General features: G+C 38.5%; 1 protein-coding gene across 2 annotated transcripts; it reads left to right on the plus strand.

Moving 5' to 3' along the window:
* The first annotated feature begins 819 nt into the window (after positions 1–819).
* Positions 820–22,611, plus strand: VPS39 (VPS39 subunit of HOPS complex). Of its 2 annotated transcripts, XM_048065181.2 has the most exons (26): positions 820–1,062; positions 2,494–2,559; positions 3,912–3,976; positions 4,782–4,824; positions 5,357–5,407; positions 5,822–5,916; positions 7,143–7,241; positions 7,847–7,939; positions 9,501–9,684; positions 10,194–10,314; positions 10,703–10,823; positions 11,327–11,456; positions 12,608–12,750; positions 13,603–13,746; positions 14,302–14,443; positions 14,750–14,836; positions 16,232–16,305; positions 16,901–16,999; positions 17,278–17,395; positions 17,876–18,004; positions 18,489–18,591; positions 19,506–19,551; positions 20,147–20,296; positions 20,450–20,584; positions 20,843–20,934; positions 21,862–22,611. In XM_048065181.2, exons 1-26 carry the CDS (start codon positions 990–992, stop codon positions 21,935–21,937), a joined length of 2,679 nt encoding a protein of 892 aa, XP_047921138.1. In that variant the 5' UTR covers positions 820–989; the 3' UTR covers positions 21,938–22,611. The 2 variants fall into 2 exon arrangements, with proteins under 2 accessions (XP_047921138.1, XP_047921139.1); XM_048065182.2 differs by lacking the exon at positions 5,357–5,407.
* The last annotated feature ends 705 nt before the right edge of the window (positions 22,612–23,316 follow it).

The following is a 23,316-nucleotide window of genomic DNA, read 5'->3' on the forward strand; positions in this document are numbered from 1 at the left end:
TTATTACCTGGTGATACTGAATCTTACATTTCCTTTCACTAAATGGTGCTATGCTCCTCTCCCTTTTGGAGGAGTCTTACGCAGGGAGACCAGGCATGTGCCTGAGCCGTACTTCCTTTTGGAGGTATCAGTTCTATTATGGGTGAAGAAGATGCGACAGCATGGTTTCATGCTTTAGGCTTCATCCCTGAGCAGGGAAGCTGGATATAAGAGTACCTCACTTGCTCTTCTATTCCTGTACTTACATCTCCCACCACAAACCATCTTTAGTCCCTGTTTTCTCAAACAGCAGCCTGTCAGCAAAGATGCTTGGAGAACTCAGTACTTCTTTTTTGTTCGGTGTTGATAGTTTAGCTTCTTGGTCAGTGCTCATGAGTGTTGTACCAGAACAAATGCAGCTGCACCTCTTCTGGAAGCGATGAGGCAAAGATTTCCTTGTGAAGGGTGAACTTTGTTGGCTAAATTAATTCATCTGCAATGGCATTTCAGTCTTTTAACAGGAATAAAACATCAGTTTGCACATGCCATCGTGTTAAGAGAGGAGAAATTTAGGACCTCCAGAAAGAGTTACTCACGGGAGGTACTTTGCTGTTCTCACCTGGTTTCTTCAGGCTATGCAGGTCAATTTTTGTCTTTACAGCCTCCCCCGCTTTAAGGTTATTACGAGAAGACCAAACAACCCCCATACCTTCAAGCCCCATTTCGGGTCGGCCCCAACTGCACACCGCTGCTGCGGCTCCCCTCAGCGGCTGCGCGTGCGGCTGCCACGGCGGGGCCGGGCCGGGGCGGGCCGCGGCGGGCGGGCGGAGCCCCGGCACGGAAGCGGCGGCGGCGGAGGCTGCCGGGAAGGGCGGGGAGCTGCGAGCCGCCGGCCGTGGCGGCGGCGGAGCCACCCCCGGGGCAGCCTCGGAGAAGGGGGAGCCCCGTACGGCCCCACCAGCCTCCGGTCGGCGGGCGCTGCGGCAGTCGGGCCCAGCCGAGCCGCCGCCATGCACGACGCCTTCGAGCATGTGCCGATCCTGGAGAAGCTGCCGCTGCAGATCGACTGCCTGGCGGCCTGGGGTGAGCCTCCCCCGGCTTCCCGGGCCGAAACCCCGCCAGCCCTCCTTCCTTGGGGCCGCTGGGGCCGCGGCGGTGGGGCGGCTGCCTCCGACAGGCTCGGGGTCCGGGGAGCGCGGCCGCTTCGACGCTGAAGAACAGCCGTAGTCTATATTCCGCCTGATTTTTATCTCGTTAAGGCGTTGAAAGCTTGATTTTAGAGCCCGTTTGTGTGCGTTAGTGTTCTGAAAATGTAGGGATTGTGGTGTGGGGCCTGTCGGGTGAGGTGTTTGTTAGTCAGGTGATGGCACCGACCGGTCTGCGCGCAGCGCTGAGGCTTCTCCAAGCGCTTGAGCAGTTTCCAGCAGATGTGCCACAGTGGGACAAAACTGGAAATAAAAATCCCCACGCTTTGCGGAATCGTCACCCCTTCATCTGTCTGAAGAACACTGTAACGTTAATAAAGCTCCCACGTTTGAGCATGAGTTGTTTGGAGTTATGTAGTAGAGGAGACGTGAAGATCATTTATTTTTGTGTTGAGGTTTTAAACTTTATCTCTTTGAAAGCACTTATTTTGCCAAAGTGAAAGGAACCAAAGCCCACGGGCCCGTGACAGCAAGGTTGCATAAAAAGGTTTAATTTTGGCTTTAAAACCTTTCCCTCAACCAATGGAAGGGAGGGCTTGCAGGAAACAAAACTTAATTAAAATACAAGTATCTTTGGTAGTGAGGAGATACTAGCTGTAGAAAGAAATACTTGTATGTACTTTTTTCCTATATGATCTTAAGCAAGGAGGAAAATTTTCAGTCAGATTTTGAGACCTGGTAAAGATATTATGCCTTTTGCATGCTGTAAATGCTGTAAATTCAAAGTCTGAAACTTTGCCAGAGTTTGTATCTAAATGAGTTCGGTTCTCTTTTGTAAATCTGAATGTGACTGTTGGTTGTCCAAGCAATTCAAATGCTTTTTAAGCAAAGCCACTACAGTTGCTTCAGGCATAGCTGACTATTTCAGAAAGTTGTTATAAAAAACCTAATTCTTGGAAAAAAAAAAAAAAAAAAGGCAGAAATCTTTGTTTGTCTTCTTGACAATTTTTCTCCGTTACGTAGCAGTGTTCCACTCTGGGACTATGTCTGAAGAATAGATTATTTCCTCTCATGACTGTACAAAAGATGCAATTGCTTTTATCTTCACAGTCATATGAATAAGCAGGATGTGATGTTTTGGCTGCAGCCTCTGTTTTACTGTTTGATTTTTGTCCATCATCTCCTGAGAATGTAAGCTGCTATCTATCTATCACCAGCACTAGCGAGATGGTGGGAGACTTGTGTGCAGTCACCACATGAAGTCCTCTTTGGCTTTTGAACCATGTTTCCAGGTGCTTTGATAAACGCTGCTTAGCCAAGAAAGTCTTTGCTGGTAATGATTAGACTCTTTCCTTTCTACTCTTTTTAGAGGAGTGGCTCCTTGTTGGTACCAAACAAGGGCATCTTCTTCTTTACAGGATCAAGAAAGACATGGGTAAGTTGATTTTAAGTATGTCACGAAAAATTTATTATTTTAATTTTATTTCATGCAATTCAGATGTTGCTGTAACGTTACCACAAATATGTTCAATTGCTGATTTTTCCTACCTAGAGTTGAAAGAATATTTGCATGGGATCTTTGATAGAAGTGTACATACCATTTATAAAGTGTTTGGGAAGGATAGCTGGTACTATTATCCTGTTGCCTGTGTTAAAGTATGCTTTATATAAGGTCTCTGGACCTTCTCTTTGCAGGAAGTTAGTATAGTTTCTCTGAATACAGTACTCATTGTGCATAAACATGCAGAGAAGTGGACAGTGTGCTAGTTGTCAGAAGTCTAATGCTTGTTATCTATTAATAAAAGACTGGATTAGTAAACGAATGAAAGAGCAGCTTTATTCAGTGGGCCCATCAGCATCATGGGATGGGAGAGAAGGAGCCCTCCTAACTATTTCTGTTGTATATTTACTCTTCTTTCTCTCTCTTAGACAGTTATAAGTGTTCATAGTCTGTTCTGGAGATGCCACAAAAAGCACTGTTCTATTTGAAATTTAATTAAAATTGATTTTCACTGGATGGATTTGTATTTTGCAATATCTGCTATTATTTAGAAACTCATGTTATTGAACACAGTAATGTAGTCTAGTGTGGGACAGCAGAGGAAGAAAACAAACATCTCTTTCGAAGTTCATCAGCTCTTGGAAAGATATTCATTTGTAGCTACTTGGATTCTTGAGACTGAGTTCAGATTGTTTTTTCGGAAACTTGTAGGCCATCTATTCCAATCAGAACGTGCTAGTCTTGAGTTGCTAGTGTCTTATCTCACGTGGTAAATTTCTCCCCCTTTTTTGCATCAGTGCCAGGAGAGGTTTTATCATCAGAAAGTGTCTGTAAGTCTTTATCCATAAAACTCCTTTTAAACCCTTGTGGTGTAATGTTTATTCCTTGTCTACTTTGCAGTGATGTGTTCCCTAGCATTTTAAGTTTCTGATACTTGATTGGCGTGGATAGATTCTTTATGGGTATCTTTGTATCTATGGGTTTCCAAAAAAAATAATAAAATAAATTTTGTAACCTAAAATCCCAGCAAGGCAAAAACATAACTGTTGATGAGGTTCTCAGACAAGCACAAGTAGCATAATTTAAATTTTCACCTGATTATGTAGAAGATCTTCTGATGCATTTAGCTGTTAAGTTAAAGATAGCCCAAATATTTAGAAGAGTTATTCTTCACGTGGCCAAGTTTACTTTCATAATTCTTTGTGATCTATTCAGTGTAAGATTTTATTCAGTCGTAAATTTAAGGGCAATTTCAGTTTACATACTATCTTAAATCTTTTTGGTAGGTTGCAATAGATTTGAAGTGACACTAGAGAAATCCAACAAGAACTTCTCAAAAAAGATTCAGCAGGTAGGAAATAACATTTTCTTGGAAAAGTTTTCCAGTGTTTTCAGCCAAGAAATAAAATCTCAAATGTATGACTTGAATCTGTGCTAAGCTTAAAAAAAAAAATCCTGAAGATGTAGATTCTTCTAGGGGCAGCACAGCCTGGTGTTTTTGCCCACTGTCTTCCCATAATAGCGATATGCTTGGTTTGTTTGTTAGAACAGAAATGTTAGGATGTAGGGGTTTATTTCTGGCCTTTATGGAAATGCTGTTGTTTGCAGTAAATCTTCATCTACTCTGACTGAGAATATTTATAAAATTTATGTTAATATACCAACAGACTGCAATACTTAATTTGACTCTTGAATGAAATGTGGCAATGTGAATATAATTCCTGTTACCTGGAATTTAGAACTGAAGTATCTGATTATCTACTGCCAGTCTTACCTCTATTTGATTTTTTTTTTTTTGGAAGAACTTGGCTCATTGACTACATTGATACTTAGGAGAGGATTTATATCAAAAAAGATTATGCAGTCTCTTGCAGCAATGCTTGTGCATGTGTTCGGAGGTACACCTGTACTAGTAATGTACCATGTACTACAACGTTTTCTATTAGCTTAGGTTGCAAGCTCTATGTGCTACTTGACAAATTGCGTGTAAGTGAAAGGGGCTGCAGTAATCTAGGAGGAAGGTTGTGCATAGATAGCTGCCTTGCTGTTTTAATTATTTTGAGAGCACACAAGATGTATTTTCTTGATCTATAATCAGGCTTCTTTCAGAGGTATAGTCTATGAATGGAACCACTAATTAGAATTTTTTCTTTCAGATTCATGTTGTTTCTCAGTTTAAAATTCTGGTCAGTCTGTTAGGTAAGTAAAGAAAAGGTTGTAATATTTAGTGAGCTCTTGCTGTTGCAACATGTGGCCAACAATTGCACTCCTTCCGCACGTGCATAGTGCTCGAGTTGTTGGAAAGTCATTGTCTGGTATTCAGGCTTTTTCACCTTGCAGAGGAAGCATTATGCAGCTTAGAATGAGAAGCAGCTTTGCTTGTTGCAAGCCAACTTGGAGAACAAAGTATTAACAACAAGTTTTGTGATTAAAAATGGAAAAAAAATATATATTAAATTGTGTGTGTGTATATATATATATATATAAAATTGTATGTATTGGCATATATATACACGTAGATATGATAGGTGCTAAAACTTGTGTTGTCCAAACTTGTTTCTGTATGAAAATTACCTGAGATGTATTGCACCAAATTCAGTTTATTATATAGTGATCTTTTACTCTCCTTTGGAAGATCTAAATTTGCTTGTCTTTGGCTTCTGTTTAGCCTTATGATCTTCCTATGTCTTTTTTTGCTTATGTTGCTACTCCCTTCTTTATGGTCTCCAAGTCCCGGCTCTTCCGACTCCAGCATGCGTAGATTTCTGCTGCCTGCGTCCTCGTGCGTACAAAAACTTGACCACAGCATCCTCCATTTGCAACTACTCACTTCCTACTAATTTCAGGAGCCAGTTCAAAATGGTCTTTGTTCATACAATCTCCCATCATGAACTTGCTCTAGTCTGGTCTGTTTGCTGTCTCCCACTCTCGCTTCCTCTGCTTGCTTAGCACCTGTTCTCGGTTCCTTCGTGTAATTTTAGCAGACTTGGTGTTAGTCTTCTCTTCTGCATGTCTTTCTGTGCCTCAGCACTTTTCAGTTTTTGGGAAAATGTTCCTTTTTCTTTCTTGGAGCTCTTAATTTCTCTCACAAGTTCTTCTTTTTATGTAAACATAAACTGTGATAATTTGTTTGAATAAGCAATGAGCTCAATGTGTGTTAAATATTGAAAAATAATAGGAATTTTGTTTAAAACAGAAAATAACATTTATGTCCACGACCTGTTGACATTTCAACAAATCACTACAGTTTCCAAGGCAAAAGGTGCGTCTCTCTTCACTTGTGATCTTCAGGTAAGAGGATGAACACAGCGGCACAGATGTCCTTACCATTTTGTAATAAGTGTACCTTTTTATGTTGCTGTATAGATTTCGTTCATTAGTTTTGTGTAACTTACAAGCTCCTTGGTGCTTCTTAAAATAAATATGTAACAGATGTTGAAGCTTTCCTTAAGGCAATGATTGGAGGCCCCATAATCTTCCTCCTGTGTTCTGTTATGTATATTCCTATGTCTGTTGTGCTTGTAGCCTTGAACCTCCTAATAGAAAACTTGAAGTCATTTTCATCCTGTGGTAAGTTTGAAGGTGCCCTTTTTTTGAAAGGTCCTCTTGAATGTAAAAACCATTCCCATCCCTTAAATTGTTGGTGAACTAGGTCACAATGGTTCCCTACAGCAAGGATCTCCATCACTATATTTATTGCATTTTTGTTTGTTAAGCTGCATTGGCCCAAGGACTCCCAGGGCAGTTATGGTAGATTCAGGCCATAAAATGGTTTGATGAGGTACAGCTATTTTCTGTTAATGTGTTATTGTTAATTGAGTGACTTATTTTTATCTAACTGACTTTCTCAGCCTACTTGTATTATTCAGAAATCTTGTTTATAATCAGAAGATGTGGGTTAGTGCTCTTCATCAGTACTTTTATCTCTTTGCACCATGGGAAGCTTAGTATTAAGTATTTTATAGTAAGTACTTAGAGCTTCCTAGGTGTGATGTCTTTTGAGGCACATTTAAATCTGGTCATTCCGAAGTGCCTTACTGTTTGTGTGTGTATAGGCACTTAACTTTGCTATTGTTTCTTGTCAGGAAACTTCCATCAGGGTGGAATATAAAAGATAGCCATTAATGTTTTTATCAGTGTAACACATTCTTTGCATTGTTCCATTTCCTCCCCTTTGCTATACTGCACAGAGTTCAAGCTGTTTATCCTGGTCTTCAGGGCTGGGCTGATAGCTCTCGATGTATCTTCTGTTTGCATGTGCCTGTCTTCCATGCTCTTTTTATTTTTTTATTCTTGTATTTCCTTGGTGTCACAATTCTTGCCATCTAAACAAAGTTCATTCTCAGATACCCTGCTTGCCTTCTCTCTGTGTTTCCAAGTTTGGGGAGTCCCTTTCTGGTGTGGATGAACAAAGCCACTTGTCAGCTGACAGCCTTGCTGCCACTGAGGATTCATTGGGGTTTATGTTATCTTCTTTGCCTTCTAGTATTAATGAGTTTAGGTCTGTATTTTCACAGCATTCAGATACAGGGGAAGAGGTGCTGAGAATGTGTGTGGCAGTGAGGAAGAAGTTACAACTTTATTTTTGGAAGGACAGAGAGTTCCATGAACTACAGGTGAGTTGGACTGTTTCTATAGTCTAGCATGCCTCAGCAGGGACTCTACTACTTTTTGTGGAATCCCTATTAGAGGCACTACTGACTTCTAGAGCATTGAGTCCTGTTGGCTTTGCAGTGATTTATCAAAACAGCAGCATGTAGAAGTACAAACACAGGATTTAAATCACAGTTGATGGCATTAATGCAGTTTCATGAAGTAAGTCAAAGGCTGTGTTCTATAGTGTGCTTGTAAGTTAGTGAAATGCATTAGCAAGCAGCCTTTATAAATATATACCTGTCAATACCACTATGGAAGTGGGTCCTAAGTCAGAAGGTAGTTGCTGACAAGCGCAGAGAACTGCACTTCTGAATACCACAGTGATAATTCTTTAAATATTTCTACTGCTTATTCAGCTATGCTGCTTTTGTAGCATTTACACAGCTGACTTGCAGCATGCTTTTTTTCTGTGTGAATTTGGCCTGTTAGTTGAATACTGTTATTCCTTGGCCAGCAGAAGTCTGGTGTATGTGTGCTGGGGAACACAATGTCAACAACAGTACTGTCTGTTACACTCTGTCACTTGATTTTCTCTTGTAACTACCATTTTGACTTTTTTCCCCAGGGGGACTTCAGTGTACCTGATGTACCCAAGTCTATGGCCTGGTGTGAAAACTCAATCTGCGTAGGTTTCAAGAGGGACTATTATCTGATACGGGTAAGAACGGATTTTAGAATATGATATTTAAGGAGACTTGAATAGCAGTAGGCACTATGTAAGATGCTCCTACGCTCAAGAATTTAGCTGGTAGATTATATGAAAAACAGTGTTTGGTGTTCCTGTTTTATGTGGTTTTGGAAAGGTAAATCTAAATATGTCCTCTTTAAACTGAGGTTTTGTCAGGAATTGATAGTTGCTTTATCACTGTTGGATGTAGTGTTTGAAGCTCTTGCAGAAAAAAGACATCAGAAAAGATGTTTTGGTTGGGCAGCAGTCTTTGTAAACATTTTATCTAGTGTTTTAAGAAAGGACTTAACTCTAAAATGACTGAAAGACAAATAATTTCTTGTCTGGGACAAAGAGCAACTTACCTTTTTTTTTGATTCTCTTGCTGAACTGTGGCAGCTTCTGTTTGAATGTCTCTAAATTTACTGTTGTTAATTTAGTGTTATAGTCTCCACTTATGCTTCATATGATAGCTATAGTCGATTCACTTTTTTGCCTTTAAAATTGGCTTCTGCTTATATTATAGGAAAATGAGATGAGGATGAGGTGTACCATATGTACAGTGGCAACTCTGTTTTTTAGTTGATGGGAAAACGGTGTGGTAATTTTACAGTCATTTAAAGCTGATACTGCTGTTGGAAGTGGTGCATTTCTGTATCCCTCTTGTAGATTTTGATTCCTGCTGTTTTAGTGGTACAAATGTTTGTGCAGCTGCTCAAGGAACCAGAGTAGAGAATTGCTGTCCAAGTGTCTACTTCAGGTTGGATCTGTTACTTGTCCAGCCCATCACTGAATAGCTTCATTTCACCAAATATGCATTAAAAATAGTCACGCTTTTATGGAATTGTTTTCTGCTGGCTAGCTGGTGATTTTTATAAGAGTGCTTGACTTGTAATGCAAGAGAAGCAACAGGAACATGTAGCTGGAGTTGAGGGAGTAAGATTCTCCATTTTGGCAGCAGTGAGTTGTTAGACCAACTCATGAAACATCTCTGATTTTTTGTTTGTTTCTTTTGGTTTTATGTGTGTGGTGGTGTGGTTGAGTTCAATTCCCTGGACAGTGTGTGGCCACAAGAATGAGAAACTAGGGCAGGGAATAAGGCTGGGGAGTTTGCTTTACTTTTAGTTTGTTTCTTATGTGGCAATGTTTACTCATGCTAGAAATCAAACAATGTTAAAGTTTTGGCCCAAATTAAATCTTGCAGTTACTCCAAGAGGTGTTTGGACCTCTTAGTGATGTTTAGTGATGCTAGACATTTTATCTGCCTTTATAATCTCTGTGCTCAGCTGCTGCCATAGTAATAGGGATATGTCACCTCAGACACAAGAGCAGTAATTCTTTATTTCTAAATGATGTACAAGCAAGAGAAGTGTTGATATGCAGAAAATACTGTTGCTAGCATTTAAAATCACAATTGTCCTGTTAGTGTTTAATCTGGGTTCTGAATGTTTCTACTAGGTATGGATTTTTTTTACTTTCAGATACTTGCTTTTCTGCATGTTTGAAATAGTTATTTTTAACAATGTATTTTCTGTTTTCTTTATTATCCTAGGTGGATGGAAAAGGATCCATCAAAGAACTGTTTCCAACAGGGAAGCAGTTGGAACCACTGGTTGCCCCTGTAGCAGATGGAAAAGTTGCAGTCGGCCAAGATGATCTAACTGTTGTGCTCAATGAAGAAGGGATCTGTACCCAGAAATGTGCCTTGAATTGGACAGATATTCCTATAGCCATGGGTGAGAATTAACAGTAAATTTTTTTATTTGTCCCTTTACTGCTTTGGAAGCGATTAAAATTGTTGCATTCCTGGTGTTTAGAAACTGGCTGGGTTTGGAGTGTGACAGCATGTTTCTAAAGTATTTCAAATTGTACTTTCCAGCTGTGGAGAGTTCGATTTCTTTATTTTTGTTTCTTCCCCTTCTTTACTTCTAGTCTGCTTGCCTGATTCCTTCTTGAAAAACAGGCATTATTGCCTATTCCTGTACAGGGACAAGATTTGAAATGGAAGGCAGTGTGTTAAAGCATTGTAGTTTTTGTGGGTACCTGAGTGCCACAGGAATTCTGTATCTTGAAAGATGAACAAAAATCCTTGTTAGCAACTTGCTGTCAGCCTTGGGCATTGACTTCTGTTGTTAATAAGTAAAAAAGGCATGCATTTCAAGAAGAGGAAAAAAAAAAAAAAGGAAGCCTTGCTTTGTTTCAAGAGAGAACAATTAACTTACATTTTCACCTGTTTTGCAAATAGAGCACCAGCCTCCCTACATTATTGCTGTTCTGCCAAGGTATGTGGAGATCCGCACATTTGAACCCCGACTGCTGGTACAGAGTATTGAGTTACAGAGACCACGCTTCATCACCTCTGGAGGGTACTAAGTAGAGCATGATTGCTTTTGTTGAGCTGTCTGTATGTGTGGTAGCATGCTGAAAAACTGGGATAGGAGCTCTTCTGACTCCCCTGGCTTGAGTAGCAGCATTGAAGCAGTCTGTTGTTGTTTATGCACAGAAAGATGGGTGCTGTACTTCAAGGAGCTTATGGTAGAGTTGGGCATCTTTGTGAATATCTGATTACTGCTCTATATTCATATATGCTCTGTATGAATATCTGATATTTCTGCTCCGTTCTGCTCTGCAATATTGCTTAAGTTGCCTTTGTATCTGATTGATACGTGCATGTATTAACCAGGATTGTTTGTATGAGTGTTGCTCCTTTCTCAGTGCTGGAACTTGGTAACTGACCTTTTGACTTCTTTGCAGGACAAATATTATATACGTGGCAAGTAATCACTTTGTTTGGCGACTCATCCCAGTGTCCATAGCCACACAGATCCAGCAACTTCTTCAGGATAAACAATTTGAATTGGCTTTGCAGTTGGCAGTAAGTACTCAAAATTCTTTGGTTTTGAAGTGAAATGACTGCAAATTATTGTAATAGTTATCTGTGTTACTCCTGAAACAGTAAATTCTTAGAGATGCCGAAGCGGTATGTTTAATTACATTGCTCTTACGGCTGTAGGTTTTTCTGGTTTCCAAAAACTTCTCTAGAGATACACTAAAATGAATTAATTGCCTTTTGTATTGCTAACTGGAAAAAAATTTGAAAAGGCAAATGAATGGTGACAGACTTGCTATGATATAGCAAGTATTTAGATAACCAGAAATAGCTTTCAAACCTTTCAGGTTATCTCAGAGACACAATAAATGTAGCACATGAGAATCAGTATCAGAGGTGTTCACTTGGGAAGATTATCCTTCTCTGAATAAGGCAGGCTTCTAGATTTCATAATCTCTCCAAAAGATAATACTTCTGTTATTTATCTAGAGCTTTTCTTATCGTTTGTGATGGCCCAAAGTTTTTAATGTTTATCAATTTGTGTGTAGGAAATGAAAGATGATTCAGATAGTGAGAAGCGACAACAAATACACCACATCAAGAACCTCTTTGCCTTCAACCTCTTCTGTCAGAAGCGCTTTGATGAATCCATGCAAGTTTTTGCCAAACTTGGTACAGGTAAATGCTTGGGTTGGCCTTAAGATTGCTTTGGTTAGGAGAGATGAAATGAAGCTCGAAGATCATTGTATGTTTCGGTTCTGTTTTAAAATAGTATCATCTTGTGCAAACCAGTCTCATTTTGAATGGAAAGTAGCCTACACAGCTGTTTTGCCTCTTATACTGGTTATAGTATTTGACTTAAAGTAACTGAAGTTAATTAACGTAAAACATGAAGTTGCCCTTTGTGCAGGGTGTAGTTGTTTGGTAACCTTTTCTGCAATGTATATGGTATGTACAGACCCTTAAAGCTTAGGGTTTCAACAGCTGTCAAAAGTCATCTTGTATTTTGGAAAGGAAAATAAGGAACTTCTGTAGATCTGCTACACCTTGTTCTCTGACCATGATGAGGACCCTCAGCCCTGTTTCCTGTTTAATGGACTAAGCTACCAAAGCCAGGAAACTTTTCTGTTATTTTGGAAGTCAAAATAGTCTCTGCTATTCCTCTGGTTTGTACTAATTGCAAGACCACCTGAAAATTGGACTGTACCATAGAATAGTGCTTAAGACTGATATTCTTTGTTGACAGCACATCCCTTGTGCATTTAAATCTAGAACTTTTACATTCCTTGGTGATGTTTAACATCATACTTAGTTTTGAAAACTACAGTGGAAGAGAAGGACTTAGAACTTGAAATACTTAGAGCATAAATTAGAGGACAGTAATTCTGAATTTGTTTAAACTCCATGAAAATGGATGCTCATTAGTGCAGACAGTGCTATTCAGTTCATGTTTCGAAAGCCCAGTAAATCTTTTCTTAAAACATTGCTTGTTCCTAGAAATCCTGTCCTACTGTCAGAGTTGTTAGTGCTGGGATTCTGCAAGAAGAGCAGTAAAAGGATTATAATGGATTGTCTTCAGTGTGTGCCAAGAGCGCAGGTTGAAACTTGTTCTGTTTGGACTTAAAAACAGTCTTTCTCTTGCTGCTTTTGCCTTTTTAGCTTATTTTTTATAATAAGCACGTTGTATTACCTGAAACCTTGTGGACTGCAAGTTGACAACAAACAACTCTGTTGGAAAGCTAACTGTACTCAAAGGCCAAGTTATGTTTAAGAGTTGGCAAAAATAGTATGTTATGAATGATTACTAATACTAGTTATTTTTTGCTTAGATCCCACTCATGTGATGGGTCTGTATCCTGACCTCCTGCCCACAGATTACAGGAAACAGCTACAGTATCCCAACCCCCTGCCAGGGCTCTCTGGGGCAGAGTTGGAGAAGGCACATTTAGCTCTGATAGACTACCTAACTCAAGTGAGTGCTCGTATATCTGTTCTTAGAGCAGGGTTATTCAGGTGTAGTGTATTTGCTTGGGTAGCTTTGTGCAGGAAGCAGTTTGCCTACTCCAGCTCTGTCAGGCTAGCCTTAATAGGCTGTCTTCATGGCTGGAAATTCTATGGCAGCAGGCCCTGAAAAAGTGGTGAAATTGGAAGATGTGAGACATTACACAGATATGTGAGAGACATGTGACTTTTGTGAGGTCTGGGTAAAACTTACTCATGGACTAGATCCAAATGTGAGTCTAGTATTTTATTTTCAGTAGCCTTTCAAAAAGGACTTGGGCTCTTCATCTTTTTTCTTTTTTTATGATTATTTTATGGAGGGCACTCTGTCCAGGAGATGGGTCAAAAGCATGAATTAAAAAGTGGAATAGGAGGTAGTGGGTACTATAGCTCCCTGTCATTTTCTTGCAACTGGACTCTGAACTGTTCTGTTGCCATTCTTATGAGACAAAGGAAGCTTGTGTTTTAAGGGGCATATTTTTTGCATATAGTGATTCAAATTGTAGATTGTCCTCCAAATGTTTTAAATGTCTACTGATTTCTCTAAAATGTCTCTGTTCAGGTTAACTGTTTCCTTCTGATGATTTTCTCGAGACTTCAGACGTCTTACAAAAGTATAAATTTTCAAAACAAATGTACACACCTAAATGATGTGGGAAACGTGTTGAATAGTTAGAAATTATAAAAATTCTTTAGGAACCGATTGATAAAATAAGTTATTAAATTGATATAATTTATTTTTACTTGGTGGGATATGTTTGTTGGGGTGGAATGGAGAAATTCATTGCCTTTCCATGTTAAAATTTCATTTTACGTCCTCCAGAAAAGAAGTCAACTGGTAAAGAAGCTAAATGATTCTGACCATCAATCCAGTACTTCGCCCCTTATGGAAGGAACACCAACAATCAAATCCAAAAAGAAGCTGCTACAAATCATTGATACCACACTATTGAAGTGTTACCTCCATGTGAGTTTTTGACTGGCTTAAAGGTCATCCCTATAAAATGCATTGGTATTTTAGAAGGAAAATTTGAGGGGGAGGATAAGGAGGTATTTTCAAAATTCTCCCACAGCCATCTCACTTTGGTCTAAAAATGGTCTGGGAGTCTTTAGTCTTAGCTAGTTTCCTCATTGGTCAGGAGGCAGTTTCGTGAAACAAAGCAGCTGTGTCTGTTTTGGGTGGCTGCCTCTGTCGAAAGAACATCGCCTTGTCAACGTGTTTTGAAGTTTTGAGAAATGCTTATTGTGTTGTATTTATTGTTAAATGCAGAAGGGTGTCATCTTTGTGAACAATGTTTTCCAAAGTAGACTTGTGTTCTAGAAAGGGAATAGCTCCGATGTATTGGTTTTTCTGCTATTCTAACAAATTACGGAATAGAAATTTTTAAGGAAGATGAGACTTGACGTAAGAAGTTAAGCTGTCACTTCTTGTGCTATTTCTCTGTTTCAATTCACTTTGTGTACTATGAGCTTAGGAGGAGCACGTTAGAAGTATGTTTGAATGCTCCCTTTTTGCTTGCAGACAAATGTAGCACTTGTGGCACCATTGCTACGTCTGGAGAACAATCACTGCCATATTGAGGAGAGTGAGCATGTACTAAAGAAGGCACACAAATACAGTGAGCTGATAATACTGTATGAGAAGAAAGGTCTGCATGAGAAAGGTAGGTACGATGTTGGGTTGGGGAGAGGAGAGAAGGGATAGGAGCATGTACTCCTAGTCCTGAGTCTTTATTGCCAGCCCACTGAAGATAATTTTCCTGAAGAGAACTTGTTTCTGGGTCTGTCCTGTGATGAAATCTGTCTTACTGAATCTGATGAAATTCCTTACCTGTCTGACCTGCATGTTTACAACAAAGCTTTTTTGCTCTCAGGTAGCCTAATGTGAAACATATATGTTTTTTGTTTTGGTTCAATTTGGAATGATACTCATGGTTGCAAAGGAATTAATCTCTTCGTTGTTCTGAAAGCATTACAGGTACTGGTGGATCAGTCAAAGAAAGCCAACTCACCTTTGAAGGGTCATGAGAGGACAGTGCAATATCTGCAGCATTTGGGTAAATGATGGAGAGCGTTGTTTCTGTGAAGATGTTAACTATTCATGGGCTTTGGTTATTTTACTGTTCAGCAACTTGATAGGTACTATCAAGCTAACGGACACCCCTGTCATCTAGTCTGTTTTCTTACATAATGCAAACTTTAAAGATTAATTTCAGGTGTGTCCTGTTTAAACTTAAGTATCTTAATGGAAAACATTCCTTATTTCTCATTTAAAAAGAAAAATAACAAAAATTCATTGGTAGAGAATATGCCACAGTATTTTGTCTTTTATTCCAGTGTTGATCTGCTGTCACTGACTAAGTCTGACTTCTGGATTAGGCTTTTCAGCTGAAAGTCTTATTGCTAGCTGCTGTTTTTTTTTTCTTAGATGAAGAATTCTTTATGAAGTTTTTGTTTGCTGTACATAGAGAAATCTAGGTCATAACCTAACAGTTTGAGTTGGTGTTCACAGCGTCATACTAACAATTTGCTTGGTTGACTATTTATTGTGAACTTCCAAGGCCGTTTTTGGTTTTGCTGATGATGAGAATAGTCCTCTCCCATCCAATGATACCATTTATTTCTGATGTATCACAGTACTAGTAAAGCAGACACAACCATCCAGAGTGGTTTATGAGGGGTTTATTTCCTAGTCTTAAATTATTGGTAAAATCTGATTAATATATATTTTTATTATTATTACTTTCAAGAGCTCTTGCTGGCTCTCGTTAGCAACATGTTTTTTCAAAGGTAAACATTATTTACCTTGACATTGAGACCTTTCCTATTTATGCCATGTCTCTTACATTACACTTCTTTTTCACTGGTGTAATTTGCTAACGCCACTCATCTCTTAGAGAATGAGATGCGTATGTGACATTCAGATAGCCTTACAAAACAAACTTCTGTTTTTTTTTTTTTTAAAGGATTGTCATTTGGATAAATTCATCTTGATGGACCTATGTCAGCTGTTCATTTACTACTTATTATGAAATATTTGACCCTTTGCTATAAAGACATTAGACTGAAAGTCTGGAAACTGTCTGAAGGAAATTACACAAATTAAAAGTATAGTGTTTTTCTCCCCTAATAAAAACAAATGGCTGATGTTCGTAAGGGAAAATGTTTGGGAAGAGATTCAGACAACAGAGCTAGGTTTTGGTCTGACTTGTATAAATTCTGTGGTGTTTAGAATTTGACAGTGTCATTACTTGTTCCTGTTTGAAATCATGTTTGCGAAGTAATGAAATTGCCTTTAACCTGGAATGTGATTTCCTTGATTATAGAGGAGAAAACAAAAAAGGGTTTTTCTGTAAATGAAGATTTGCTAGCTCTGAAAGCATCTGCTTGTGTTGTGAGTAGCTAGATCTTCAGGAGTCTAACACTGAGCACTGCTAATTCTTGTGTTCCAGGCACAGAGAACTTGCATTTAGTATTTTCTTACTCTGTCTGGGTGCTAAGAGATTTTCCTGAAGATGGACTGAAGGTAAGTTTGGCTTAAACAGGTACCTTGTCATTGAGATTCTTAGTACAGTGTATGATTTAAGAATCCATGTGTTAACGTTAAATCCAGCTTAGTGTATAAATGGTATTGTCTGTGTTCAGTATTGTGGTAAGCTTATCAGTAGATAGAGCAGGACAGCTTTTCAGTTTTTCTTCTGTTTCTTCCATTCTTCGAATACCTTACGTTGTAATAAGCGGCTAAGAACCCTTACATTTGATACAACATTTAATGTTTTTTAAATATCACGATTTTTGTAAAAGAGCCTAAATTAATATTTAAATGTCAAATGTTAATTTGCTTTTCTAACTTTTCTTTGACTTCCTGTATTTAGGAGGTGCTGGGTGCTGTAAAAGATAAGTGCTAGCTAGGGCAGAAGTGGGGATGTTTGTTAACCATTTCAGATATGACACAGCTTCTAGGTGCCTAAATAAGCTGCTCAGTTTTTTTTTTTTTTGAATACTTCTGCTTACTGTTTAGGCCTATGTGGTGATATGCTGGGCTTCAGTGTCTCAGATAAAATACACTGTAACGTTTAAGAAAAAAAAATATATTCTGTGAATAAATTTTTATTTTACAGATATTTACAGAAGACCTCCCTGAAGTGGAAGCTTTGCCACGAGATAAAGTGCTCAGTTTCTTGATAGAAAACTTTAAAAGTTTGGCTATTCCTTATCTGGTAAGAACTCAGTTAGTTTTAGTGCATTACGTTCAGTATGCATTACATGTAAGTCTTTAGTTCTCAAGGTGTTGGAGCATGATGCTGTCTTGGAGAACTCTAGCTTTGCCATAAGTTGTGCAGAGAAAAATAACTAAGAGCAAGCAGAATATGACTTCAAATATGAACTCTTAAAGTTGAGCTTGGTAAAGGCAAGCTTGGAATGAATTGTTGCTTGCTTTTAATAAATTACTTTCCAGAGGAAGTATCTTTAGCCGAACCTAAACATGTATTTACAGGAACACATCATTCATGTCTGGGAAGAAATTGGTGCAGACTTTCACAACTGTCTGATCCAGCTGTACTGTGAGAAAGTGCAGGGCTTAATGAAAGAATATCTCAACTCTTTACCTGCAGGTATGTTTAGCCTTTTCTGGTGGGAAGACCAGGGGATGGGACGGTGCGGGAAAGCCTTCACAGTGTATTGCTCTAAGCCTGCACTATTAATATCCAGGGGAAGATACGCTAAATGCTATGAAGGAACTGGAACAACGGAAGTTGTGGGTTTATAAGGGAGTCTGGTTTCTTGCCTCCCTAGAAATCTTAAGGAACCTAGTTACACTTTGTTCATGATTAGGAGAAATGTCAGCTACTGCTTGCTTTGTTCTGCATGTTAAGGGCAGGGGGAGGGCATTGAATAATCATGTATTGTCTAATCAGCCACTGGTTAACATGTTTTAGGGAGCTGAATTAGTTTCTCAGGTGTACTTGATTCTTATTCCATATAATAGGTTCATCAGAATGTAGGTCCTCATAATTTTGTTTCTATCTTCTTTTGTGTACTAGTGTAGTGCAATAGTTGTAGTACATTAGCTGATATTTCTTTATTTCATACAGATAAAACTCCAGTGCCTGCTGGGGAGGAAGGAGGAGACTTGGGGGATTACCGGAAAAAACTTCTTCTTTTTTTGGAGAAGTCTAGCTGTTACGAACCTAGTCGACTAATTAGTGACTTTCCCTTTGATGGTGAGTTCAATTTCCATAGACTAACTAAATCATTTTTCTTGTATTTTACAGCAGAACTTCCTTAGTTGTTATAGAATTATGGTAACTGGAAACAGAAGATGGCTAGGTCTGCTGTAAACCACTGGTGTGTATATTTGCTGTGGTTTTGCTGGCGGAATTGGGTTTCTGGTCTCTGCAGATTTCCTTTAAGTGACGGCCTAAGACTTTGTGGCATCTCCTATCACTTACATATTTAGCCTGAATTTTAGGTGACCTTGAGTAGCTCAACAGATCGGAAGTTTATTGTATCCTACGATTACTTAAGCATTCATGAAATGTTACTGCTTCTAGTGTATAGTATACTTAGTCTCAGTGTAACTTGAGTCTATGCTTAGACTACACCTTATGCTTCCTTCTGTTAATCTGGTCAGTAATGGAAGTAATGGACCTTTTGCTGTCATTTTTCTGTGTAGCTGTTGACTAGACTTTCATGCTATCTCACTAGGTCTTCTAGAAGAACGTGCTCTGCTCTTGGGTCGTATGGGGAAGCACGAGCAAGCTCTGTTTATTTATGTTCATATTTTGAAGGACACCAAGATGGCTGAAGAGTAAGGATTTCCTTTTTTTTTTTAAGGGTTAGTTTGCTCACTGTGCTACAAATAGGTTGTATAGCGAAATGTTGTTGTATGTGGAGTGAGTGTTGTAAGCCTTCAGGATCTTTTGTGTTTCCATGTTTTCCTGAGTTTCATGCTCTTCAGGTATCTGTTGATTACAAATAATGACATCATCCCCTTGAGGATTACCTTTCTGTCACTGTACTTTTAGTCTAGAGCAATATGACTGTCATTAATGAGTTGTTTGTTTCCGCCTTGTCAGATGCATCTTTCCACTGGTCTTTAGTTTGTGAACTTGTGTATGTCGCTTTGCTTCCCTTCTCTTGTGATTGAGATTGACTATCCCAGATGCAAAGTTAAGTACCTTCAGTTTGACACAGCCCTCCAGTAAAGGTGCATCTTTTTGCTGGATCCCTTGTGCCAGGGAACCTTCTAAGTGAATCTAAAGTACTTAACTGAAAATAAAACTAGCCAGCACTGACAGATGTGTTTGAAAAGCAGGGGCTGTTCAGCATAGCTTCTTTTAAAGTTAGTTTCATGAAATGGTTGTTACAGGACATTCAGCTGTGGTATGTAGTGGTACACTAATGGACACCTTTTCCTTGTGATTCAGATGCAATCACATTGTCTGTCCCCCCTCCTATTTTTTTGAATGTCATTAAATTTAGTTTCTGTATGAAAGCTTTGTAAGTTGATTGGAAGTGTGAAACTTGCACAAAACCTCTCTTTTCTCAGCATTGTCACATAAGGCAGTGTTGCATGACCTGATCCAATTGATCAGAATTGGATGTATGGTCATCTCATGTGGATGGCCTCAGCAATCAAGCATTTAAATGTTAATTTCTCTGGAATGATCCTCTGGGTTCCAAAACTGTCCCTACATTTTATGTAATTCTTCTCTATTCTAGCTACTGCCATAAACATTACGACAGAAACAAAGACGGCAACAAAGATGTAAGTAGCTTTATCTTTACAGTATTCCCTTTTCTGTGAGGATGTGTTAGGCTGTTCATGCCATGTTAGGGAGTTTAAAGTTTTTGCTCTGTATAGACTTCGGAGTTTTTTTAGGTGGACAGGAAACTATGTATAAGCTTTTGGAAGTTAGGATTTACTAGCTTTCACTGATTTTTATTTTCTGTTGTGAATGTTACCATATCATTTGAATTGAGCATATATTCTGTAGAAAATTTCTTTTGGAATTCAGAGGAAAACCTACTGTGTTCCTATCCCAGTTACATTTACACATGAGTTAAAAATCAATGACACGGCTTTCTAAAGATACGTGTGTTATGTAAGATAAATGAGGGAGATGTGTTTAAAAAAATACTACTTTAATAGAAAAACTTGAGCATAGAATGTAAGTCTTAAAAGGCTTTGAACATCTTTGGGTTTTTTTTTTGTAGTTTTAGATAAAACCTGTTTAAATGACCATTTTAGAGTTTTGAATGGAGTAGGTACAACTTCACGAGTACTGTCTCTGGGTTCTACTAGTATTGTCAGTTGTGGATGAGTGCAATGGTTTCACAAGCTTTCCTTTTGTGTGAAACAGGTCTATCTATCCCTTCTCCGGATGTATCTCTCCCCGCCTAGTGTTCATTGCTTAGGGCCAATCAAGATGGAAGTGCTGGAGCCTCAAGCCAATCTGCAGGCTGCTCTGCAGGTGTTGGAGCTGCATCACAGCAAACTGGATACCACCAAGGTAACAAAGACTCAGTGTCTGTACTGTTGTTAGAAGATACTGGAGTAGGAATGTGAACAGACTAACACTGTCAAAGCTAAGTGTGTCAGGTTCTGTTCTATTTTGTTCTCTATTCCTTTAAAATTTTTCCTAACTAAGGTTATTTTGCTTTAGGCAATAAACCTTCTACCCGCAAATACACAGATTAGTGAGATTCGAATTTTCCTAGAGAAAGTCCTCGAAGAAAATGCCCAAAAGAAGAGATTCAATCAAGTACTCAAGAATCTTCTCCATGCTGAATTTCTGAGGGTAAGTACCCACCATCCGTTATTTATTGGAATGGTGTTTCAAAACTCAATATTTAAACTAACTATTCCTTATATGGGGTGTGAGTCCTCTAGATGGTGCTGTAGCTCTACAGAACTGCTTCTTGTATACCGTACAACTTGCTAATAAAGATATAGCCACTGAAAATCAAATGTTATGACGGTTTTCAGTTTCACCAGGCTAGAAAGGAACTGCAGCATGGCATTGCTTTTTGATAAAGTTTTTTTTATCATCCTGTAGGTCCAGGAGGAGCGAATTTTGCATCAGCAAGTGAAGTGCATAATTACAGAGGAGAAGGTGTGCACTGTATGTAAAAAGAAGATAGGCAACAGGTAAGAGAGTATGTACCTTAGAGTTTGGGAAACAGAATTGAATACGAATCTGTATACTTAAAGTAAGAATGTTGCAAAACTCAATGTGCATTATATATAGAGAGAACAGCAGTATGAGGGAGAAATTTGATGAATGTTCAAATTAAGAAAATATATCACTCGATGGCTGGGAAAACATCAAAGTTCAGTCAGTGAAGTTTATTGCAAGAGTTTTAATCCTGCTTTCAATAAAGCAGAATAAAATGCCTTGAGAAATTCTTAAGACATCTCACTTTGCAATTCTAGAGGGCAAAAAGTCACTTGTCATACTGAATTTGGAATGTTCTGTAAGAACTCTGCCTACTACCTGCTTTTTAGCTAGAATTGAGGATGATGTAAAGAATCTCAAATGAAGATGTATGTGGAATCTCTCTTTTTATGGCTGTGTGGTTCCCTAGCTGATTTACTTCTGGTAGTCTAGTAATGATCTTAGGATATGTAAAAGTAGAACTAATTCACTTAATGCTTGTATGCCAATAACTGTTCTTCTGCTATACCCTATTCTGTAATTATGGGTTGGTATGGAAGATAAATTTTATTTGCATTTTTTTCTTTTTTGGGTTTGAAACTCCATTGGAATGCCACGCGATCGGTTTATTCATTCTTGTTGATTTGAACCATTCTGATATATCAGTAGCATTCACAATGATAGGGAATGATCCTTTTTCCAAAACATATTAATGAATGTAGGTCTGAATATACTTACTGTTCTGCATATTCAAGTTTGTCACTAGTGTGTAGCTTGTAGTATCAGAATTTAAATTTGCATGTGCAGTATTGGTTTGTCTAGAATTTTTCTAATGCTGTAAATTTCAGTAAGGCTTTGAAGGGCATGTTTGGGAAAACTGTTCGTATTTACATTGATTTTTGTGTTCTGTTTCTTTACAGTGCATTTGCGCGATACCCTAATGCAATAGTTGTGCATTATTTCTGCTCCAAAGAAGTCAACACATTGGACACCTGACCTTCTCATGGTCAATAATACCAACACTCATGAAATTCAGAAGTGACGGCTTAAGAAGTTGATACCTCTGATATTTTTGAGGCTTGTTTCTAGGTTCTCTTACACTGGGTAGAAGTAATTTGTATCTATGGACTGACTGTACCTATCTGGCTGTATTGATTTACTAGAAATTGACTTTAACCATGTCATTATAGTGCTGGCAACTACATTGGACCTCTCAGATGAAGAATAGAAACTGATCAGCAGTGAGCTTTGTAATGCACTCCAACCTTGTGAGTTATCAGACAGTTGTAGGGTGTTCACAAGTCAAGCTTTACTATAAAGCTTACCTCCTTAGAGTAACAACATTGTGATTTGGTCTTGTATGTAAATAGTTCTTCACAAAAAATAAAAATCTTTTGAAGTCTTTGCAGCTGTATCAGCATTGCATGGAGATCACCAGGTGTTTAGCATAGAGAAGGCTTCTGTGCCTATTTCTCAACCTAGACAATAATTTTATTTTTCATCCCAGTAATGGGAATACTTAAATGCTGGCCAAAGGAATGTTTTTATTGATATTCAGTGTTATCACCTGACCTTCTGACAAACAGAATTTCCACAATGGGTTGTCAGGCAAGTAGTAGATACCACTGGTGAGCTGCTTTTTTTTTTTTTTTTGAAAACAAACAAACAAACACAAACTTTAGTTTGAGAGCTGTAAATTTAATTAACTTCTGTGCTGTTTGCACTGCACTGCATGGTCACTTGTAGCATCTCTGGAAGTTTAGAGAGTGTTCTGAGTTCACATCTGCACTCATACCAAAAAGCGAAGAACACCCTGTAAAACAACTTTTCAAGGGATTGAACTACAGTTATTGCTTGAGCTTCTAGACTACATTTGCGATTTGTGTATATAACGTTCTTCAGTCCCTGGCTCACTTGCCAGCACTGAAGTAAAATCTAGACTATTTCAATATCTCTCTGTTTTAAATGCTTTAGAACAGTTGTGTTCTGTGCAGGCTGGTACTGTTCTGAAGTTACATTTGGGCCAGAAGTCTTAACTACAAAAACTGGATTGTACCATACTCGTTGTAGGCTGTAATATTTTTGTCTAACTTCTTTTTCCGAAATCTTTAATCTCTAGCAAGTTGGTACTAGGGATATTAAAATGTTTCGTGCAGAAATAATCTGAGCATCATTACTGAAAAGGCAGCAGTAGCAAGTAACCCAACTGAGTTGATCTTTGACTCTAAACATTCTGGTCTAGCAATACTTATAAATATGTAATGATTAAATAATATGGCGCATGACATATAACTGTCAGATACCACCTCTTAATGATCAAGTAATAAAGCCTGTCTGCCTAAGGTGTAACTGGATCTCAGCTAACTTCATAGGTT

The sequence above is a fragment of the Anser cygnoides genome, chromosome 5 (genome assembly GCF_040182565.1).
Source record: "Anser cygnoides isolate HZ-2024a breed goose chromosome 5, Taihu_goose_T2T_genome, whole genome shotgun sequence".
In the NCBI taxonomy this organism is placed as follows: Eukaryota; Metazoa; Chordata; class Aves; order Anseriformes; family Anatidae; genus Anser; species Anser cygnoides.

Bases quoted from the DNA above. Each gene is read 5' to 3' on its own strand.
- VPS39 (XM_048065181.2), top strand. From the start codon at position 990: ATGCACGACGCCTTCGAGCATGTGCCGATCCTGGAGAAGCTGCCGCTG. The intron at 3,977-4,781 runs GTAGGAAATAAC...TTTTTCTTTCAG, and splicing joins TCTCAAAAAAGATTCAGCAG to ATTCATGTTGTTTCTCAGTT. The intron at 4,825-5,356 runs GTAAGTAAAGAA...ATGGTCTCCAAG, and splicing joins AATTCTGGTCAGTCTGTTAG to TCCCGGCTCTTCCGACTCCA.